At 27.9% G+C, this 19,857-nt stretch overlaps 1 protein-coding gene across 1 annotated transcript in view; it reads right to left on the bottom strand.

The window, feature by feature from the left end:
- Nucleotides 1–359: 359 nt before the first annotated feature.
- LOC107456704 (glycine receptor subunit alpha-2-like) overlaps nucleotides 360–19,857 on the bottom strand; it is a 155,023-nt gene continuing 135,525 nt past the window's right edge. Inside the window, exons 6-8 of the mRNA XM_016074641.3 lie at nucleotides 16,501–16,635; nucleotides 9,935–10,308; nucleotides 360–850 (exon numbers count right to left, since the gene is read on the bottom strand). Of these exons, the coding sequence (XP_015930127.1) occupies nucleotides 677–850; nucleotides 9,935–10,308; nucleotides 16,501–16,635 (683 nt within the window). The 3' untranslated portion in view covers nucleotides 360–676. The remainder of the gene's footprint in view (nucleotides 851–9,934; nucleotides 10,309–16,500; nucleotides 16,636–19,857) is intronic.

Raw genomic sequence — 19,857 nt, 5'->3', positions numbered from 1 at the left:
CCAACTATGAAAAACTGGAAAACTTCAAACGTTAATTAATAAGATTAATTAATAAGATTGGATTAAAGCAAAAACAAAGTGGCGAAAGCACAAACGAACGTACATAAATTGATATACTATAGTTTTCCAAACAAGATCCTTCCACAGTGTCAAATGAAGTTAGAGAAGTAACAAGGCAAATACGTGCTTGTCTCGTTACTTCTAACTCAATTTATGTACTTTCTTATGTGCTTTGCACTAAATTAATTTATGTACTTATTAATTAATTTCGCTATACAAAATAATAATTTCAATTATAAATTTCGCTAAACAGAATACTCTATACATATAAATCGAAAAAAAATAAATTTAAAAAAGGAGTTCGGGAATAAAGTTGAATTAAACTAAATTGCCGAGAATATTATTGCTTGCAACTCGACAATCACGCAAAGTTTTCAGTCCAACTATGGAAAACTGGAAACCTTCAAATGGGGCAAAATTATTATCTACACTCGCAACCTTTTTCTCCTTAAAAACAAAATCACTCTACAAGTTTATTAGTATGGAATTTAAAATGGTAAAAGAATCTCGCTTAAGTGCAGTAGGCTTTGATTTGAGTTTCTTTAGTGCTATGGAATAGATATGCTTCACTGATGTATTACGAGGATAAATAATTTCAAACCAGATATTGTCTGATTTAATACATAAAATACAGCCAATAAACTATATTGAATCCAAGAAACAACGCTGGAAATACTACACGGCTCATCTTATCAATTCTCTTGGCGTGAAGTTTTGTGTCAAAACGAGCTGTTGTTTGGACAGGAGAAGATACATTGGAGCCATCACCTTTTTCGGAATCCATTACAGCCTGTAATAAACAAAAATTCACATTTTATTTAACAGTGAATGTTTAATACAAAATGTTCCGTAATCAACGCCCTTTACGTATATTTTTATTTAGAGTTCTGGTCAAAGACTAAATAAGAAAAGTACAGAAATTAGGGACGCATATTATCATTGCGGTGAAACAAAATATCGAAATCTGTTGAATGAAAGAGTTTTTAAAATAGAACTTCCACTCTTCTAGGCTTCCCATTGGGAATGAGAATGTAGTATAGTAATATTACAGTATAGTATAGTAATATAATATGGTATAGTAATGTAGTATTTTATATATTATAAAGGAAAAATGTTTTTTTTATGCATTTTATATTAATAATATGAAAAAGTCACCCATGTATCTCTTCTGTCAATTTAATAACACATTAGAAATAATAAATTCTCCTTAACATAAATAGTTCATGCGTATTATAAGCAATCAGTATAAGCATAAGTATATCAAGCGATCTTCTATTCTTAAGAAATATTTTAGCAATAATTTAGAGGCGAAATATTTGTACTAGCAGGAAATGTTTTAAAAAATGCAAAGACGTCGCTTGTCCATCATTAAAGAAAACCATTAACGCCTCAAGCTAATATTTATAGTATATATTTTAGTATACATTTTATAATCTATACTTTTCAATTCTTTTCTAAAAATGAAGTGAAAGAAGTTAAAAAATAAACAACTTATTGATATTAAACAACATAATACTCAAAATTGGTGTCACAATTGAATAAGGTTGAATTAAAAATATTGGTTAAAATTTGAAGCACCCCGAAGAAAATTGAAGATGCTTCTAATTCCGATTTTATAGTTTTCTCTTTGTTTCCTACAATGAAGAATCAAGCTTTAATGTTTTTCATCTTGTCTTCCTTCTCAATGATTTACTTGGCTGAAATAAAATTTCTCTTTTTTTTCCTGTACTAAAAAAGTGATAATTTGTGAATCTTAATGTGTATGTTTTCTTAACTTTATTTTCTTAATTTTAAATTTATTTAAAATCAGAAACTTCAGAAATCCGCTTTTATCTTTGGTGAATAATTTAAAAAGTAAGATTTTTATTACTTCAATTCATTAAACTCAAAAGAAAGTAAGGTTTTAAAACGTATTTGCAATAAACTATTCAACTTGAATACAAAGCTAAGTGAATTAAGGAACTTTCTGTCTTCAATTATCTTAAAAGTCTAAATCTGATATAAAATTTTTAAGTAATATAAAAGCCTACACTAATGATTAAATAAGATTAATGATGCTAGCATATCTAACTTAGGATCAATTTCAAAATAAACGAAATTAAAATTAAATCCACTAAATAAAATTAACTGCCATTGTCTTAGACTAATTTCGCTCAATCAATATCAATTTATCCAACGTTATCCCGGAAATTTACGTTTACTTTCACTACATCAACATTCACAGGGGTACTTTTCTTGACTGCTTGTCAACCCCTTTACTATCCGAAAGAACTTAAGTATCCCATGCCTAGAGTGCAGAAAGAATACTAAGTTTAAGAACTTCCGGAACGCGGGTAGAATATATAATTTTGGAGGTTTTAAACCGTCTGCTAAAGATAAAAGAATTGAATCTCAGTTGTTGACTTACATAACTTAATCTATTGGTGTGTTTTCAACATTTATAAAGTAAGATAATTGAATGATTACTCATTTAATTAAAATTTGGGTAGTTTACTGGCTGCATCTGATCACTTTTAAAACCGTAATTCTCTTTTAATAATTAGTAATTTCATAAGAAACAGCAAAATTTGAAAAAGTTTATAATAAAAATATAAAATAATTGATAATTCTTAAATAATATACGATGTTAAAACTTTTTTAGCGTACTTATTAATATTGACTCATTATATCGTTCAATATGGTGTTAATTTAAGCCATATTATTGCACACTGAATTTCCAATTTTTCAGAAAGTATACTCAAGTATAAACATCCTAATACTGTTAATAGTAATATTTTTTTCCTTTTTAACTGATGGTGTATTGTTTTTAAAATATCCCATACTTCATTGCTTATAGAGAGAATAAAATGGACTTCAAATAAAATAAACTGCATTTCAATAACATTCATTAATTCGATAACATTCTAAACTATAGCAATTTTAATAATAATATTTGAACTATATCAATCTTCATTGAAAATATTCAAAATGTATCAGTCTTAATTGATAATATTCAAAGGGTATCAATAATTGTTGATATTCAACTGTATCAATTTTAATTGATAATTTTCAAAATATGCTAATTAATATGTAAGTATTCATATTTATTTTTATTGTAGTAGCGGTAAAATGTTGGATGGAGCTCTTACAGCACACAAATTAGACCTCAGGTCGAATTTAACCTTTTAGGAATTGGAATTTGAGATATATTTTCCACTCAAATATGCAGCGTGTTATCTGGTTGAAACGAAGATTCCTGGAATAAATAGAATTGATAATATCATTGTGAAATACTTTTTAAAAAAGTAGCTTTTTTCGAAAGAGCTACTTTAACACAAGCCTCGCTCGAGACGAAGCATTGTGAAGACGAATAAGAGGAGTTACCGTTTCCACCATTAGCTTCTTTCTAAACCATTTTTATAACGGATAGTTTTGTCTATTCCAAAAAGCCTTAAATAAAACAAACTGTTAAATTCAAAAGTTCCATTACGCTCTTTTGGCCTCTGTAAAAACTTTTCCTTGCCCAAAATTGCTTCTTTGAAATTTTGCTGCTCATTGTTATTTTTTTCCTTCTTATTTCGTCAATAGTTTTATAGTTAAAAATTCAACTCACCAAAAACATAAGTTTTTGGAAGCAAAGAAATCAATTTCTAAAGAAATATGACTCCAATACTTGGTAAGTTGGACTCAAAATGGTGTTTCAGTGAAATTTTTTTCAGTCTTTTTGTGCATTATAGTCTTTCTTAGTTTCGTCCTTGACTTAATTCTATTTACACCAAGCGGCGAATGAAGCTCAAGCTTGGCGTTCCATCTCTACCGGTTAAAAGCCTCACCCCCCCCCCCTCCAACTAGGTTACCCCAGGATGTTTTTTTTCCCTTTATTATCATTTGTCTGTACTTTAGTCTCGACCGGCCAATTTTCTATTTTCCATCCGGCACCTATAAAAAGCTGTTCTACTTGGATCTTTAGGAAATATTCTTTAGCATGTGTCCTATCCAGGACAATCTACGTTTTTTTTTTAAATTAAATTCTATTGTGAAGATTTAGTTTTTGTTAATAGAAGTCGCTATTTGTGATTTTATTTGACCATTATATCTTGAAACTCGTATGCCAATTCGTATGTATTCGTATTCGTCATGTAACTCAAAAGTATCGAATTTTTTTCCTGTTACTTTCTGAGTTTCCATGACTCGTTGCCATATAAGATCACAGGTTTCACTGTAGCATTAAAAATTTGTAACTTAAGTTTATTATTTAAGTTAGGTTATTTCCTAATTCTCTGCTATTTTCTGAAAACATATTTTGCTTGCTGTTTCAATTCTTGATGGGATGTTCGTTGTTCCCTCGGTAGTTACGCTAGCTCCAAGGTAGTTGGAGATATATGGGTTCGATTGTTCAGAGTTAGCTGTTTGTCCAATTTTATTTCCATGTATAAATATGTGTCAACCTTTTTACTGCTATTAATCTCTAGCATTTTGATCTTCCTCTCATTAATTTGTAATTCAAACTATTTTGCACTTTCTTATAGTCTATATTTGTTTTGGTCTTCATGCCCTCCAGTTTGGAAGAAAACAATACAATGTCGTCTGCGTAATCAAGCTTCTCCAGATTTCCATTAAATTTTCATATTAGTTTTCGGTCTTTTAATGTGGACCCCATTGTCCATCAATGATTATATAAAATAGCATTCCAGACATAACGCAACCCTGTTTGACTCCAGTTAAACTGATGATAAAAATCTGTGTTCTTGCACTATTTATTAAAATTTTCTCATTACAATTTTTATAATGACTTTTAATGGTATTGATTACTTTGATGGCAAACACATATATCTTGAGTATTTTATAAAAATAAATTCTAGGAAACCTTAGGCAAAATATTTGAAACGGAAGTATAAAGTTGAATTGAATTCAACTTTAAATGTTCAATAATGTTTCTTAGAATAAATATTTTTTTCAGTCTGCTGTTCAACTAAGTCTATTTTCTATTTTATTTATAAAACCCGTGTACAGATTTTTTCTCATAAAAGGGGGATCTTATATTTTCGTTAATTTGAGTACTGTTCCTCATTCAGCAATTTATCAAAGTTCTCCTTCTATCTACTTTGGATTTCGTTAACACAGCAATTAGTTCTTTGGAGATTTTCTCTCTGGCGTTTTATAATTTATACCTATCTAGCGTTACCAATGTCATCTCCTCTCTGAGCTTCAGCCAGCATGCTATGGTAGTTTCTCTTGTTTTTCTTACCACAGCACTTCACCACAGTATTTCTTTTGATATTCATTTCGCAGTCTCTATGATTTACAGTGATTTATTTTTCCTTTGAGTTTTACGGTGTTGTTAGTTATCATTCTATGTTTGTTTTCTTGCTCATTTTCCCAGAGAATTTTTTGCAGTTTTATTATATGCTTCCCTGCATTTCTAACAAAGGACTACTCGCATACATTTTTCACTCATTTCATTCTTCAAACTGCTCAGTTTTGCTCATACCTTCCAAATCCACAAAGCTATTCTTTAATTTAATGCAATAGTCTTTTAATTTCTTTTCTCGAGTTTTTGTACATTGTGTCTGATTTTTTCCAATTTTCTTTCTTTCGGGGCTTCTTGCTAATTTCATTTTTATAGCAGCTTTAAGTCGAAAACGATCATATGCAACATCTGCTCCCCTTTAAAACCTTACATTCTGTAAAGATCGTTTAAATAAGCCATTGAAATCTATGTTATCAATTTGGTTTTTTGCTTTCCCGAATAGCTTCCTCCTATAATATGTTTGTTCAGTTCAAAAAAAGATGGGAAAAGTTCACCATTTTCTTTTTTTCCTCCACTTGCTTCATCTCCAATTACACGTTCATTTCCAAAACATAATTAATAAAATCATATAATAGAATATTGAATGTATACCATTTTTACTACATTAAATTCCGGATTCCGGGTAGAGTGCAATCAAACAAGTTTCAATGCACCACGGGAGAATGCATTTACTTGAAATAACTGGTCATAGCTGAATATAATATCTCTACCTCTAGAAAACTCAAATGACTTTAAATATTTGCAGAAAAAAGGCGAAATACGCAGAAAAATATTAACAGTAAAAAAAAAATATTAGCATAAATTTCTGATTACTCACTAAACAAAACTAATAGAATCACCTCTTCAGCTCTGTAGTTACCCCCTATATTTTAATATCAATCGAAAAATTCTGTTTTTTTTATTTTTTTTTTATTTCTTGAGAGCGTGCGTTTCTGTATTTTATTTCGCATCATGAAGTATTGTCTGTTTTAATTAATTAGCATATTTAATGTAATTTTGTCTTCCAAACCATCAAAATCTTAAATCTTAGTTCGATAACCTCCGATTATTTGATCCTAAATTATTCAGATATTACACTTTATTTCGCATTTTATAATAAAGATAATTTTACATTTTGGTTTAGATTTTTCAGTGTATTAATTTAAAATCTTCAAATTAAATTGAGCTTTAACTTATGTAACTACTATTTTGAAAAATATTTCACAACTGGAATAAATTGAAAAAATATAGTAATAATTATCGTTTAAAAGTCTAAAAAAAATCTCAAATATTTTTATTTAGAAAAAGCTTTTAAAATCAAGTTTTTTTCTTGAAAACTTTTCTTATCTTAATTTGATCGTATGGTAATTGCTCACTTTCTTTGCTGCCTTTAAATATTTCGTAAAAAAAGAAAAACAGCGTGCTTCTCTAACGATGAAATGTGTGCGTGGTAAAATTACTCTCTTGCGAGAAGAAGCTTTATATCTATGGTGATAAAATGGAATGTTACAATAAAAGAATATCTGGTTTATGTATTTTAATCATAATAAGTAAGAGAAAGTAAAAACACTTGCTAAGTATATTGTTAGCCTTTATAAGTCATTTCTTGGTGTGAAAAATGAGAATTTTTATTCTTTTGCCATATGCGTGCATATATATATCGAAGATTCCTGGAATAAATAGNCTAATATATATATATATATATATATATATAAATTATTTTCAATGTCTGTGTAGTAAGTACTGAAAATCAATTGCTTTTGCAAGGTCTTCGTCTTCAAATAGTACGTTTAAGGAAACCGGTTGCCTAATGTATGTCACATGCTCTCTAAACAAACCTAATAACCTAATAAAACATGTGACATTAAAATTTTGAATTGTTAAAAGTATAGTAACAGTTATAAGTATAGTAACAGTGAGAGACTAGTTCACTTCATTTCTTCGCCTATTTTATGGTATTATGTACCGAAATGGAAGAAAATATTATAAAATGAATAAATATAAATGTAAAAAGGGCTATAAACTGTTATATGATGCGAATGTGCAAAAGAGTTTAATCGTGACTTTTATAAATTTGGGATCTATAGCAATGTTTCTTCTTTTAGAAATAGGGAAACATATTCGATAGAAACCTTCAGCATGCAGGTCATTGATTCAGTTAAGCTTATTAAATCAAATTACTAACCAGTAATTACTAAATCACTATTTGAGAGACTAGAAAGCTGATGCCTTAAATGTTTTTAAGGGTGTATTAGAAACTATATCTTTATCGAATAAATATTTATTTCTTTTTTGGATAAGTGGGAGATAAGTTCCTTAAAAAATCTTGAAGCGAAGTCTAGAGGATATAAGAAAACATGAAGTTCAAGTTATTGTTAAGCATATAAAAGATTTCCTCAGATCTGAAAAAAAGCTTACTATACTTAGCTATAATTGGAAGCCAAATATAAGCATATGAAAGACAATATCGAGGATCTTCAGAGTCATTGGGAAATATATTGAAGCAGATTCTCGATTTTTTATGGTCCTTTAGCAGCAAGGATATTTCAGGGGATAAAGCATTAATATCTCAATGAAGAGACTCAGTATTGATACCCGGTGATATCCGATACTGTTTTAGGATTGCACCGACCACAGTGAGGGCGAAATCATCTCCAATGGTTCATCATTGTTTAGAATTACCTTGACTTCGAGCAAGCTTAGGAATGTTTTCGTATGACTGGTCAATCAAAAATCTATTATTGTCTCAGATTTCTTATTTTCAAAACTTTTTTTCTGGTCAAAACTACAAGCTATGGAGTTGAGTTATGATAGAGAGCCAAAGTGTGGATGAAAAATTAAGTGATGCAAAGACAGTTTCTTTTATGATAAAAACATTTTTTGAAGAAAAGCAATTTTATTAGAAGAAATACTTTTTGTTTAAGAATAAAGTGAATAACTATGTTACATTTTATCTAATTTTACGATAATAATAGTATTAGAAACATTTTTTAAAAATGTATTCTTATATTATTTTGCTTTGAAATTAAGATGAAATTTTACGAAAGGAAATTAAAATAAAAAATGATTTGGGTGAAGAAAAAAACCCAGCTTTCTTCATTTTAATTTTCTGTTGGTGGTGAAATATCACTCCCATCAAGAAAACATGAGCACTGAAGATACGTCAGATTAAAGTAAAGGAAATAACAAATTTACTTAAATCTGAAATATTTAAATGAAGATCAAGAACCGAAATAAGATGAAAGCATAAAATTATAATCAGTAATCCAAGATTACTGACTACTGAGGCAAAAAGGAGAAAAAAAGGCATTTCTTAGAAGCATTATTTCCAGACATCCATTCACGTAGTAATAATATGCGGTGCATTTATCTCAGTTTGGACTATTGTGATGTATTTTTTCCTCTAAACTTTCTAACATAAATTTCTTCTTATTTCGGAGACATTAATTTTCAATTAATACAATAATTATACTTTGAATTTCAAAAGCTTTGCATTTTTTAATAACTTAGTTCAATTAAACGAACTAAATAGCTTCAAACAAAGTCAACAAATAAATTAGAATATAGCCATTGTGGCCAATAGAATATAAGCAGTAGAACATAACCAATCACAGAGTTTGATCCATTGGGATTGTTGACAATGATGAATATGTATTCCCGATACACTTAGAATTATGGTTTAATATCTCTCCCAATTTGATATTGAGCAAACTCTATTGTGCAACTATATATTGAGTGATATAGAACAACTATAAAGTGGTGCGAAGGAACACCTTTTTTTTTCCTTCAAGTTAACACTTAATCAAGCTTTCATATACAATTTAAATAGTGTATTAAATCTCCGATAATGGAAAAAGTTATCGATAAGATCACTCACCTTTACATCATACGTTAAATATTTAATAATTAATAACATGTTACAATCTGTAATAGTTTACAATCGATAACAAGTTAACGATTGTTTGTGACTGTCTTTGAAGCATCTGCATCTGCTTTTAATTCATTATTAAAAATAAGTATGTTTTATTTTAGTTGTGTAATAAGGAAATTTATATTTTAATTAATGTAAGTTTCTGTAAACGGTATTAAGTAATTTTATAATGCATAATTTCTTACCGCCTCTGCTTCATAAGGCCTAGCTTGAATTAGCCTTAATGTTTTTTTTATCTACAATGGTTGATCTACAATCTCATTTTATTTTAAAGATTACTTTATGTATGCAATCTAGCTTTCCGATTCTTCCTTTATATCTACTCTTAAAAATAACTTTACTGATTCTTATGGTATTATATCGTACTGTAATTATAAATTTCAGTGCAAATGAATAACAAACATGGCGGTTGGTGGCGGCTACTTTACACCAAGTAGACCATTCTAGGAGTTTCACAGCACCAAGAACTATAATTTTATTTGGTGAGATGGAGCAACACTTTGGTGTAAAGTAGTTGTCGCCGTGTTTGGTGCTCTGATACACGATTTTTTTTACAGTGTAAGAAGCGTTTCATCAGTAAATGTTTTTAATTGGTTAATTCAATTACTTAGAGAAGTCTTTACTTTAACTTATTATATCATTGAACGATAAATAATAAATAAATATCACAATACCTTTGATGATTTAACTGTTATTATTGGCATTGATCGCCCAGGTAATGTCTCAGGACGTTTCCGCCACATGTAATTGACAAGAGTAAATTCAAGAAGGGCTGCAAATACAAATGTTGTACACGCTCCCATCCACACATCCATTGCTTTCACATAAGAAACAGGAGGTAAGTTGCTCTGAATTCCAGCACCTTTGGAGGATATGGTCAGCAAAGTAGTCACTCCCAGGGTGATACGGGCTGGAATCGCATTCACGTCCAGCCAGAATGACACCCACGAAATAACCACTATGAGAATGGTTGGAAGGTATGATTGAACTAAATGATAGCCTACGGATCTCCGAAGATAAAATTCAGCTCTTAAGCAACTGTACTCTCCTGAAATGTATAAAAAAATATTCGTTATTTTTCTGTACATTTAGCTTGAACAGTGAGCTAAAAAATGGACCACCCTGAATAGCTTTTGATCTAATGATCGGATTTTTAATTCAATTAAAGTTTCTCGAGATATTATGAATTATGAGAAAGGAAAATTAAGATTAAGAGGCCCAAACTTTGGCTCGCTCTCCTAACCAAATTATAGGGATCTTTTTATCCAGATTGTGGCTACCTACTAATTTTTGATGGTCAGAAATCCGAATCCATCGAAAAAGAGGTATGTTTATTCAAAGAAAGCACGCTTTTGAGTCTGATTTCGTATCTTAAAATATTGCCAGCACTAATCAATTAGCATATTTGAGGTAAGATTGAGTTCTAAATTTTGAAGATCAGATCAATAGATCAAAAGTTATTTAGAGTGATCCATTTGTTTTGTGCACTGTACTTCTACTAAGATTAAATCAATAGATTAAGACTCATTCTAATCTGTAAATTTATTTCATGGGAACTAAAATCACCAAATAGTTGTAAAAGAACTTTAACCAGAAAATTAAGAAACATCTTCACATTTGGATAGGCATTGTTTTTTCTTAAATTTTTTACCACACTTATCAACAAACACTGAAAAAACTTTGGTTATTTTACGTACTTTGCGGTTCTATTCCTTTTGAAAATTGTTGGTTTATACTATAATTTATTTCATCGATGCTTATCCTTGTTTTATTATTTATGGTCTTATTTTCAAAACTCTTTTTTTTTGTATTACTTATGAAAAAATAAATAAAAAATAAGTACTTCTTTCTCCTCCAATTGTTTTCCCTAGTATTCTCTCAAAAATGTGAACTCCCTGATTGTATTTTACAGTATATAAAAGGTTTTATTTTCAACTAAATCAATTTTAAGAAAACGCAAAGCAATTCTGAATATAACAAATTAATTCCCTTAAATACTTTAAAAAAATTATCGGTGTATATAATACAGCACTTCACCCTTTATTCTGAATTTTTTATTGTACTTGCCTGAGGGAGACAATTCAGTAAATTAATTCAGTAATTCTCTTTATTCAATAATTCCCTTTATTCAGTAAATAACTTAAAATCTGTTCTCGATGGTATATAGACCAAATCTTTTAGAGGTTTAATGTTAGTAAAAGCCTGATATAAAATTATATTTTCTATTTTTGAAGCTATCTTGCAAAAATGATCATTAATATTCATATTAATTTCAATAATTTATTTATAATAAAATTTTATAGAGGGTTTTTAGTAAATTACGCATGACATATTGGCCAATGATATCTTCAAAGTATTACCTTCTGTGAAATTCAAAAAATAAGTACAATTGAGGAAAAAAAATAGTTTAAAATTCCCATCAGTTATTTACTTGATTTACAGATTTTGGCCTTTCTAGCTGCATCAAAAGTAAGCATATTTTTTGAGCTTCTTTTAGTAAGACATTAAAAAAATCAAAATTTTGAACAAAAATTTATGTTATCAGCAAATAACAAATAACGAATAAGTGTAAAATTATCCTTTCAAAGCAATACAAAATTAATTGCTGGTTGTATAGCTTTTCTTCAATGAAGTTTCGCTTTTTTAAAAATTATGTGACCCAACCAGCAGGACAGTTGGAAAAAATTCTAAGTTGGAATAAAAATCAAAAACTTTTTTTCTATAACGGATCCGAAACGTGAAAGAATTTTTTTCGTTATACTGATTTTAAAAAAGCAGAATAAAGCATAATGAAATAAAAATTCACAATCAAAATTTCAGAGCCATGGTGACTCAGGTAATAGAAGGTAATAGTTCTCACTGAGGTAACCCAGGTACGAATTCTACTTCCTGTTAACACCAAACATAGTGCTGATGTAAAATATCCTCAGTGGGTAACAGAATTGTAGGTTAGCCGTCGGGCTAACCATGAGAGGTTCTCCTCTTCCTGTAACTCTATGATGGCCATTTTGTCCCAATGTTTGATCCAGAAGCTCCTTGTCTTCTTGTTTTGGCCCAGAATTACAAGAGTATTTTATTCAAGGCTATAGGAGTTGAACATTATTGGTTGTAAACTCTGAATTAATTCGGCTGATCGACATCGGTTATACGATAATTTAAAAAATAAAATAAATTCCAGAAATTTGCACCGACAAAAAGAAACTTGCAGTAAAATGAAATTATATTGCTTATTTGCAGTAAGGTCATTTTAGTTTTATAGTTCAAATTTGAATTTAATATGTGATTATTTGTGATTTCGGTCTCTTGAAAAATTTAGCTTCTGGAAATTGGTTCTAAGTTTACGCTGTGGATTGTGAAAAGCTGCAAAGAAATTCGTAAGTCACAAATATCTTCATAAAGCGTTAGGCATACATTATATAACGCGTTTGGAGTTACTTAAAAAAAAGGTTTTTTAAACTAGTGGCTACCTCTTAATGAGGTAAACTAAGTTTTTGTTGGTTAAGTGCAATTATTGGTTTCCAAAAGAGATTTTTCTTAATTCAGTTAAACCAACAGGCATTTTTCTCTGTTCTCCAAAAAACCTCAATTTATTTTCTATTTTCCTCAAACATAGCAAAATAATTCTTACGCATCAAATATTTTAGCCTCTATGGCATAACTTACGAATAGATGAAAGAGAAAGTTTCTTATGAAGAATATACAAAATTAACTTTCACTTGCTAAGCATAATCTCAAGAGAGTTACGTGATTCTTTAAACAACCAATAATGCATAACTTTTGGATTCAAAAGGCTGTGTAAATGCGTTGCTTAGAGAATTGAAGCTATTTGCTAAGATTTAAATAGAATATAAAATTAGTTTCTTTCTTTGACATGATTAGTATTGTAGCAAAAGAATAAAGTAAAAAGAAACATGATTTTGTTAATGACGTTTGGACAACGTCCAAATTAGAAAAGTTAATTACACTTTGTTAAAGTCAAAGTGTAGAAGATGTATTAAATCAATATATAATGTTTCTAAAGATTATTACAATAAAGCATACTTATCATTTGTTATTAAATTGTTCAACTTGGTTTGGCTTAAAGGTATATGTTTTTATTCATGGTATTATCATTAATTAGTATTTAAATGTTAGCGTGAAATAATAAATTTGATTTAACTAGTTAAAAACCTCCATAAAAAATTATTTCAGGCAGTGCGTTCACATATAAATAGAGGCAAAAATTTTTAATATCTTTAAAAAAATAATAAATTGAATAAGGATTCAAGTAATTAATAAATGATGTTTGCATTATTATTTACTTAGAAGAAAATTTGGTTATTTAAAAGTTGGTTGCAAGGAAGCTTTTTATTTTAGAATTTGCTAAATTTATTTGTCTGGTCCACATTCAATTAAGTGTTATGCAAATTACGTTACATAATCGGCAGACAGTTACTGAAGTTGTTTTGTATGTTACGAATAACATTACATTTTTTCAAAAAAGTCTCTTCTATTTCACAGAGTGTAAAAATTGTGTTGTAACTCCTATCCGAATTTGGGGTTGTAAAACTCCGAAAATCGTATAAATGATTCATTCCTTTGAATTTAATTCCAAATCTAGGTCCTTACTCACTTCAAAAATTGTAGGTTTGTCTTAAAACTAATAATTGATAAAGCCTACACCAGTTTCACGATCGTTGGTGAAAAAAGCAGTGTTTTTCGAGCTTCGTAAATGTGGTGAATAATTAATGTATGTTTAAGCTATTTAACTAAATTCTTATGTAAAATGATGAAAGGGCAAATTTTAAAAGCATAAAAATGATTCTGGATCATTATTAGAAGTTGAAGTGAATAATTGTGCAATTTCAAGAAAGTGTCACTATGGAGCTAAGATAGCGGTTTGTATACAAGAAGTGTATCGTTGAAGTATGAGTGCTTCTTGCCTGATTTAAAAGAAAAACGGCTCATAGCTAAATAACTATCAATCTTTTTGTCGGATTTATTTGACAAACTTTTTATATAACTGTTATAAAATACATTTATGCTTTCAGTAATGAATAAGATATTTATCCTCTCATAAACAAACATAAATCTGCTCATTGTATAAAATAATTTTATAATATTTAACGTTTATTCACTTAATTTGTGATTGAATTCATATTAATTTTCTAAATGTGCTATGTGTATAATTACAAACGGATTTCCTTTTAAGCAAGATTGTGTATGTGTATCCTAAAGTTATGATTCTCGTCTTTGATTACATCGTAAAAGTAATTTATTGATTCCTGTGCGTAATTATAATTTTTAGTTTTACTGAATAACAGGAATGGTGGCAGCTACTTTACACCAAATACTTTTTTCACTACAATAGCAACTATCTTTGGTTTTGGTGTAGTTTACCACCTAGTTAAACACCACTTTGATGTAAAGTAGTGGCTATTATTTTAATGTTCTGATGCACGAACATTCTTAACAGTGAAAAAATAATCTTGAAGAAGGTTTTGAACAAAAAAATTAAAACTAAAATAAGAAATTATTTGACTCTATCATCTTTGTATCTTTGAACAATAATATCAATACCTTTTAAGAATCATCCAAAGCAAACTGCTCACACTGGCCTCATTCTATTTCTTCCAATACAAGAAATATGAACTGATTATAATTGTACCAAATTTGGTGTTATTAAATGAGAGCATTTTATAGTCCTTGCATATTATTAATCCTTGTAATTAAACCTTTATATAAATTATATTATTAATTAAGGTTTAAAAAGAAATTAAAGAAGATGTTTTATTTAGTTTGTTACAAAATATGAAAAACAAGTTTTTCACTAACTTTTACAAAAAAAAAACCAAAGTATTTTTCAGATAAATCAAATTTAGTTACTTTAATTTGTGTTCAAAATGCCTCTTTTAGTATAGTGAAATTCACTGAGTTAAAATATGTCAATATTAATTTTCCAATAAAGCTTAGATTGAAGTTAATTTCACTTTGGATTTAGATCTACATTTCTGAGTTGTAATAAACGACTATTTAATAAGTTATTAAGCTGACCAAAATCAAAATTTTAAAAAAAAATATGTATTATGGAAAAAAATTAAGCAACTTTGTGATTCTAGATATAAACTACAATGCAGGTAAACGTTCAAATTATTGTTAAATAAGTTAAGAGATTTTAAAGATTGTTTTTTGGGGCAAATTTGTAAAAAAAATTACCATAGCTCCTTTACCATACTTTTATTTGTTTCAATTCCAAATAACACTTTTTATAGCTATTCTTTTTTGACAAACAACAAGACATGTCTGTCAGTTATAAATCCTACATGGTATTTATGTATGAGGTCATATCTAATTTCGAATTTGAGATTTAAAAGTGCCAAGGAATGAAAGACATCTGCAGAGCTGCAAGACCCTACTTGAAACTGAATTTGAGATTATAAGATATTGGCATGCTATAGAGTATTTGAAGCGAAGACTGCCGTCTTCTGTTTTGGTGATAGTTTTTTGTTGTTTGCTATTTCATTATATTTGTTTCACTGTCTTTATGTATACACAGCTGTTGAGGATCACAAAAAAAAACTTTTTTTCTTGAAATATTTTAAATTTTAATAAAAGTTGAAACGGCAAATTAGGAAACTATATAACTTTTAACGAAATAATCTATTTAATTCACCTTTCATTGAAGAAAAGAAAAAAAAGGAAAGATTTACTTTCATGTTTATTCATTAGAGTTTAATAATTAATAAATTTCAATAAAAAATTGCAATTTAAAATTTACTAATTTGCTTTTGAAAAATGTAGAATAATAAAAAATGTGTTATGTTTTTATTCATGAGCATTATAGTGAAAGGAATGTTGTTCGTAAATTTTTGAAAAAGATTTTGGCAAGAGTTTTTTTGGTTCTTAAGTTAAGATGATATTCAATTCAGAAGACATGGATATTCTTAGGGATAGCTAAATTTAAATGAATAGAGAAAAATAAACGCCTTATTTCAAATTCTAACATATTATGGTGAACTCTGTATTCATCAGCCATCGAATATATTTCTCATTAATTATTATTTGTTTTGCAATTATAATCGAATTAAAGAATTAATGATCCCAGTTTAAAGTAGTTTTCTGTTAAAAATAATTTAATTAATACCTTTATTGAGACAGAATTAAAAGATTAATGGCATGATGATTAGAATTGACACTTTTTTGGTATAAATTTTTTTCTTAAAAATAAAACTCTTTTTGATGAAAAATATATGCTTCTTACCTATTTGGAATTTTTCTCGACAAAGAGACGTATTCACTTTTTCAATCTCAAACTGGGGAAGTTTTAAATTGTCATACAGCATTACAGGTTGCTGAGTTGTCCATTTCAAATTAAGTTCATCAGTTGTTTTTGAAACTGGAAAATAATTTCATCGTATTAATCATATTAATTTCAATGTATATCACTATTACACAGAATGTTCCGTAATGAAAAACCTTAAGATAAAATCCTAGTAAAAAATGAAGACAAAATTGAAATGATGGGGATTAAAGATCGCAAATAGTGTTTTTATGCTACACATAGTGTTCTTAATAACTATTTCGACTGAACGAAAATCATTACCATTGTTGATATCATTTGAAATTAAAAAATACATTTTATTATTTAGAGGAAGCAAATGCATTAAATTCAATAGCAAGACAATTTTAAATAATAATTTTACTTTTCATGAATCATTTGAATTATATATCCGTCACGCATACATTTAATTTCTATTGAAATTGCATTACAATAATATGTAATATTTATGACTATTTATAATCAAACAAAGATTATTTCCAAACAGTTAAACCCATTAGAATAAATTAAAGTCAAAGGTTAGAAAGTTGGGTCATTTTGATGAATAATTCCCATGTTAAGTTGAATTGAATATGAATTATCCCAGGCAGAATGCAGCTGCAATTTTGTGGGAAAGCATTCCAATGAAAATTCTATAGTGATCTTTAGAATCAAATAAATTTAAATTATAACAATTAGAAATGTGGAATTCCCGTGTAACGTTAACTCCTAGTTTCTGATTTGTGAATAAAAGATCAATACTAAGGAAAGTTTGTTGAATAACAATTTTGTAGAAACAATTTGACTGTTAGGAAGTAAACTAAGACAAATTTAAAAAAATTGAGAATGAATTTTTTAATTTAGCACTTTTTAATCTTAAGCGCAATAGTTTATTTATCTATATTTTTTTTAATTTTATGTCATCCTTTTTTCAGTTAAACTGTACACTCTGACCTTCTAATAAAATATAATCGTGTGAAAAAAGTATCACCGAAAAAAGGAAATTAAAAAATATTACTTGTTTGAAATTATATAAATCAAACATTTTTCTACTTTTAAACATTTTGGTTAATTATTGGTTAGCGCATTATTAATATTGGTTAACGCATATGAAAGTAAACATTTCGTGAATTAATATCCAACATTTTTTAACTATTTTTAATATAATATTATAAAAAATTGATAGTTATTAAAAGTTATTTTTTCATATACTTGTCTTTTAAAGAACGTGTTTTATAATTATATGCGAAAGGTTTTTATTTACTTTAAAAGTTTCAGGAAAAATGGAATTGGAATTAATATCGAGGTGATCAAAATTTCATCAGCTTTCTTGAACAAACAATGGTGTCTATATTTTCTATATTAAAGTAAATCTTCAATTTGGAATATCAAACATTCAGATTTGCCAAAAAAAGATGTTTATTTAAAGTATAATTGTGTGATATATTATGTACTTAATGATTAGTATTAATTAATTCAAATATTTCAAATTAAGCTAGTGCAATATTACGGTAGGTGTATAAAAGATCACTGAAACATAAAATATTCAGGATTTAATTTTTATATATTTATTTTANGTTTTAGACAGTAGCCCATATATATATATATATATGCATGCATATATTATTATTATTATTGTATTTCCATTTGCAAACGAGTTAAGATGTGTGACGAATTAGAAAAGTAACGATTTTTAGATGTCTAAACTACTGTAGTAAAATTTAAACCCTTATGTCATTAGTACGTTTTTAACTTAAAAATAAAATACTGTGGATCAACTTGAGCTGAAACTTGCTTAAATTTAGATCATTTGCCCTTTGAAAATAGTTTGCTTCTTTTTTTTGACCTATGTGTATGAATAGCAGATGAAAATTCATTATATGATGTGCCGGGAAATTGTTTAAAGAGCGTAAGGCTTTAAATTAATCATATAATCTTAAAAAGGTAAAACCACATAAAATTAAGTAGTTTCATTTTTAGAAAATGCAGTAGATTAAAAAGTACTTGATGTAGAAGTTAACAAGAAATAAGTTTAAAAAAACAAAGTCTGTAAATTAATTTCTATTATATAGTAGTTATCTACTCATAGTTTCTGTTAATAATAAAACTTGATATTCTTCATCAGTAAAGCAAACAAAAAAGAAAATTAAAAAACTAAATGAAGAAGCGTCTTTCAAAAACCCTTCCTACTTTGACAAACATCTTTTTATGATATGTAATTTTATAAGTTGCTCGAATCCATCGAAAAGTTGAAACACGAACTTGTATACATATTTAAATTTGTTATTATGTTTCAGCGTGAAGCAGATATAGTGTATCGATTCGTATCTTTTAAACTACATAAAAGAAAACAGTAGAATTATTCCAGCATAGCAGAGTTTAAAATACACAAGACATTTTTCAAAAGATTTTATCAGTTTTCCTCGTCTAGTGTATTTCTAAGCTTTTCATTACACCTGTTTTGAATTTAGCTTTAAAAAAGTACCAAAATAAACATCTTATTCAATTTGAGAATGCGAAATTAATTTCGCAGTTTCAAGTTTAGAATTTATGCAAAATATTTCAATAAAAACTAACGTTGAAAAAATTTTCTTATACATTAAAAATAACATTTTAAATTTTGATAAACTTTGAAAACTTTTCAATTCATAGTATATATTATTCAAAAAAATAAAATAATGAAGAAAATGTAAGTTTAAAGTACTAAATGAGTTGAAGATGTTTCGTAAAACAGTTTCAAGATATTGAATTAGTTGGTTTAGTGAAGCAGTTTTCACTCATATTATCATTTTATATACCTTTTTATATACACTCATATTACCTAAAATATATACTCAATCAAGAGCTATCATTTATTTTAGCATTAATGCTTGAACTAATCGAAATTAAGAACAGCGATAAGAGTTTTTTGTATTCCGTCAACAAGTTATAGTTACAGATAAAACAATAAATATTTCTTTTAAAATGGATTAATCCATTTCGAAAAATACATTTCCAATAAACATAAAAGCATTTGTGCATTAGTGAAATGCATTATTTTAAAAAAATAATATGGTGCTTAAACATTACGGTGTATTGAGTATGAAAAATATAATGTCACAAAACGATAAAAAAATTCAGATTAAAAAACAATTTAGATTCATAATATCACGGATATTGTCGTAAAATATAACGGCATTCACAACCCTTCCGTTAGAAGGTATATTGTTAGAAAATTCGAAACACAAATGAAATACGTTAATGAATATATATATATATATATATATATATATATAACACTGAAGACAGCCACAAACATTC

Source organism: Parasteatoda tepidariorum, chromosome X1, assembly GCF_043381705.1.
Source record: "Parasteatoda tepidariorum isolate YZ-2023 chromosome X1, CAS_Ptep_4.0, whole genome shotgun sequence".
Classification (NCBI taxonomy): domain Eukaryota; kingdom Metazoa; phylum Arthropoda; class Arachnida; order Araneae; family Theridiidae; genus Parasteatoda; species Parasteatoda tepidariorum.
Note: the sequence above shows the minus strand (reverse complement) of the source record. Positions and strands in the feature narration are given on the sequence as shown.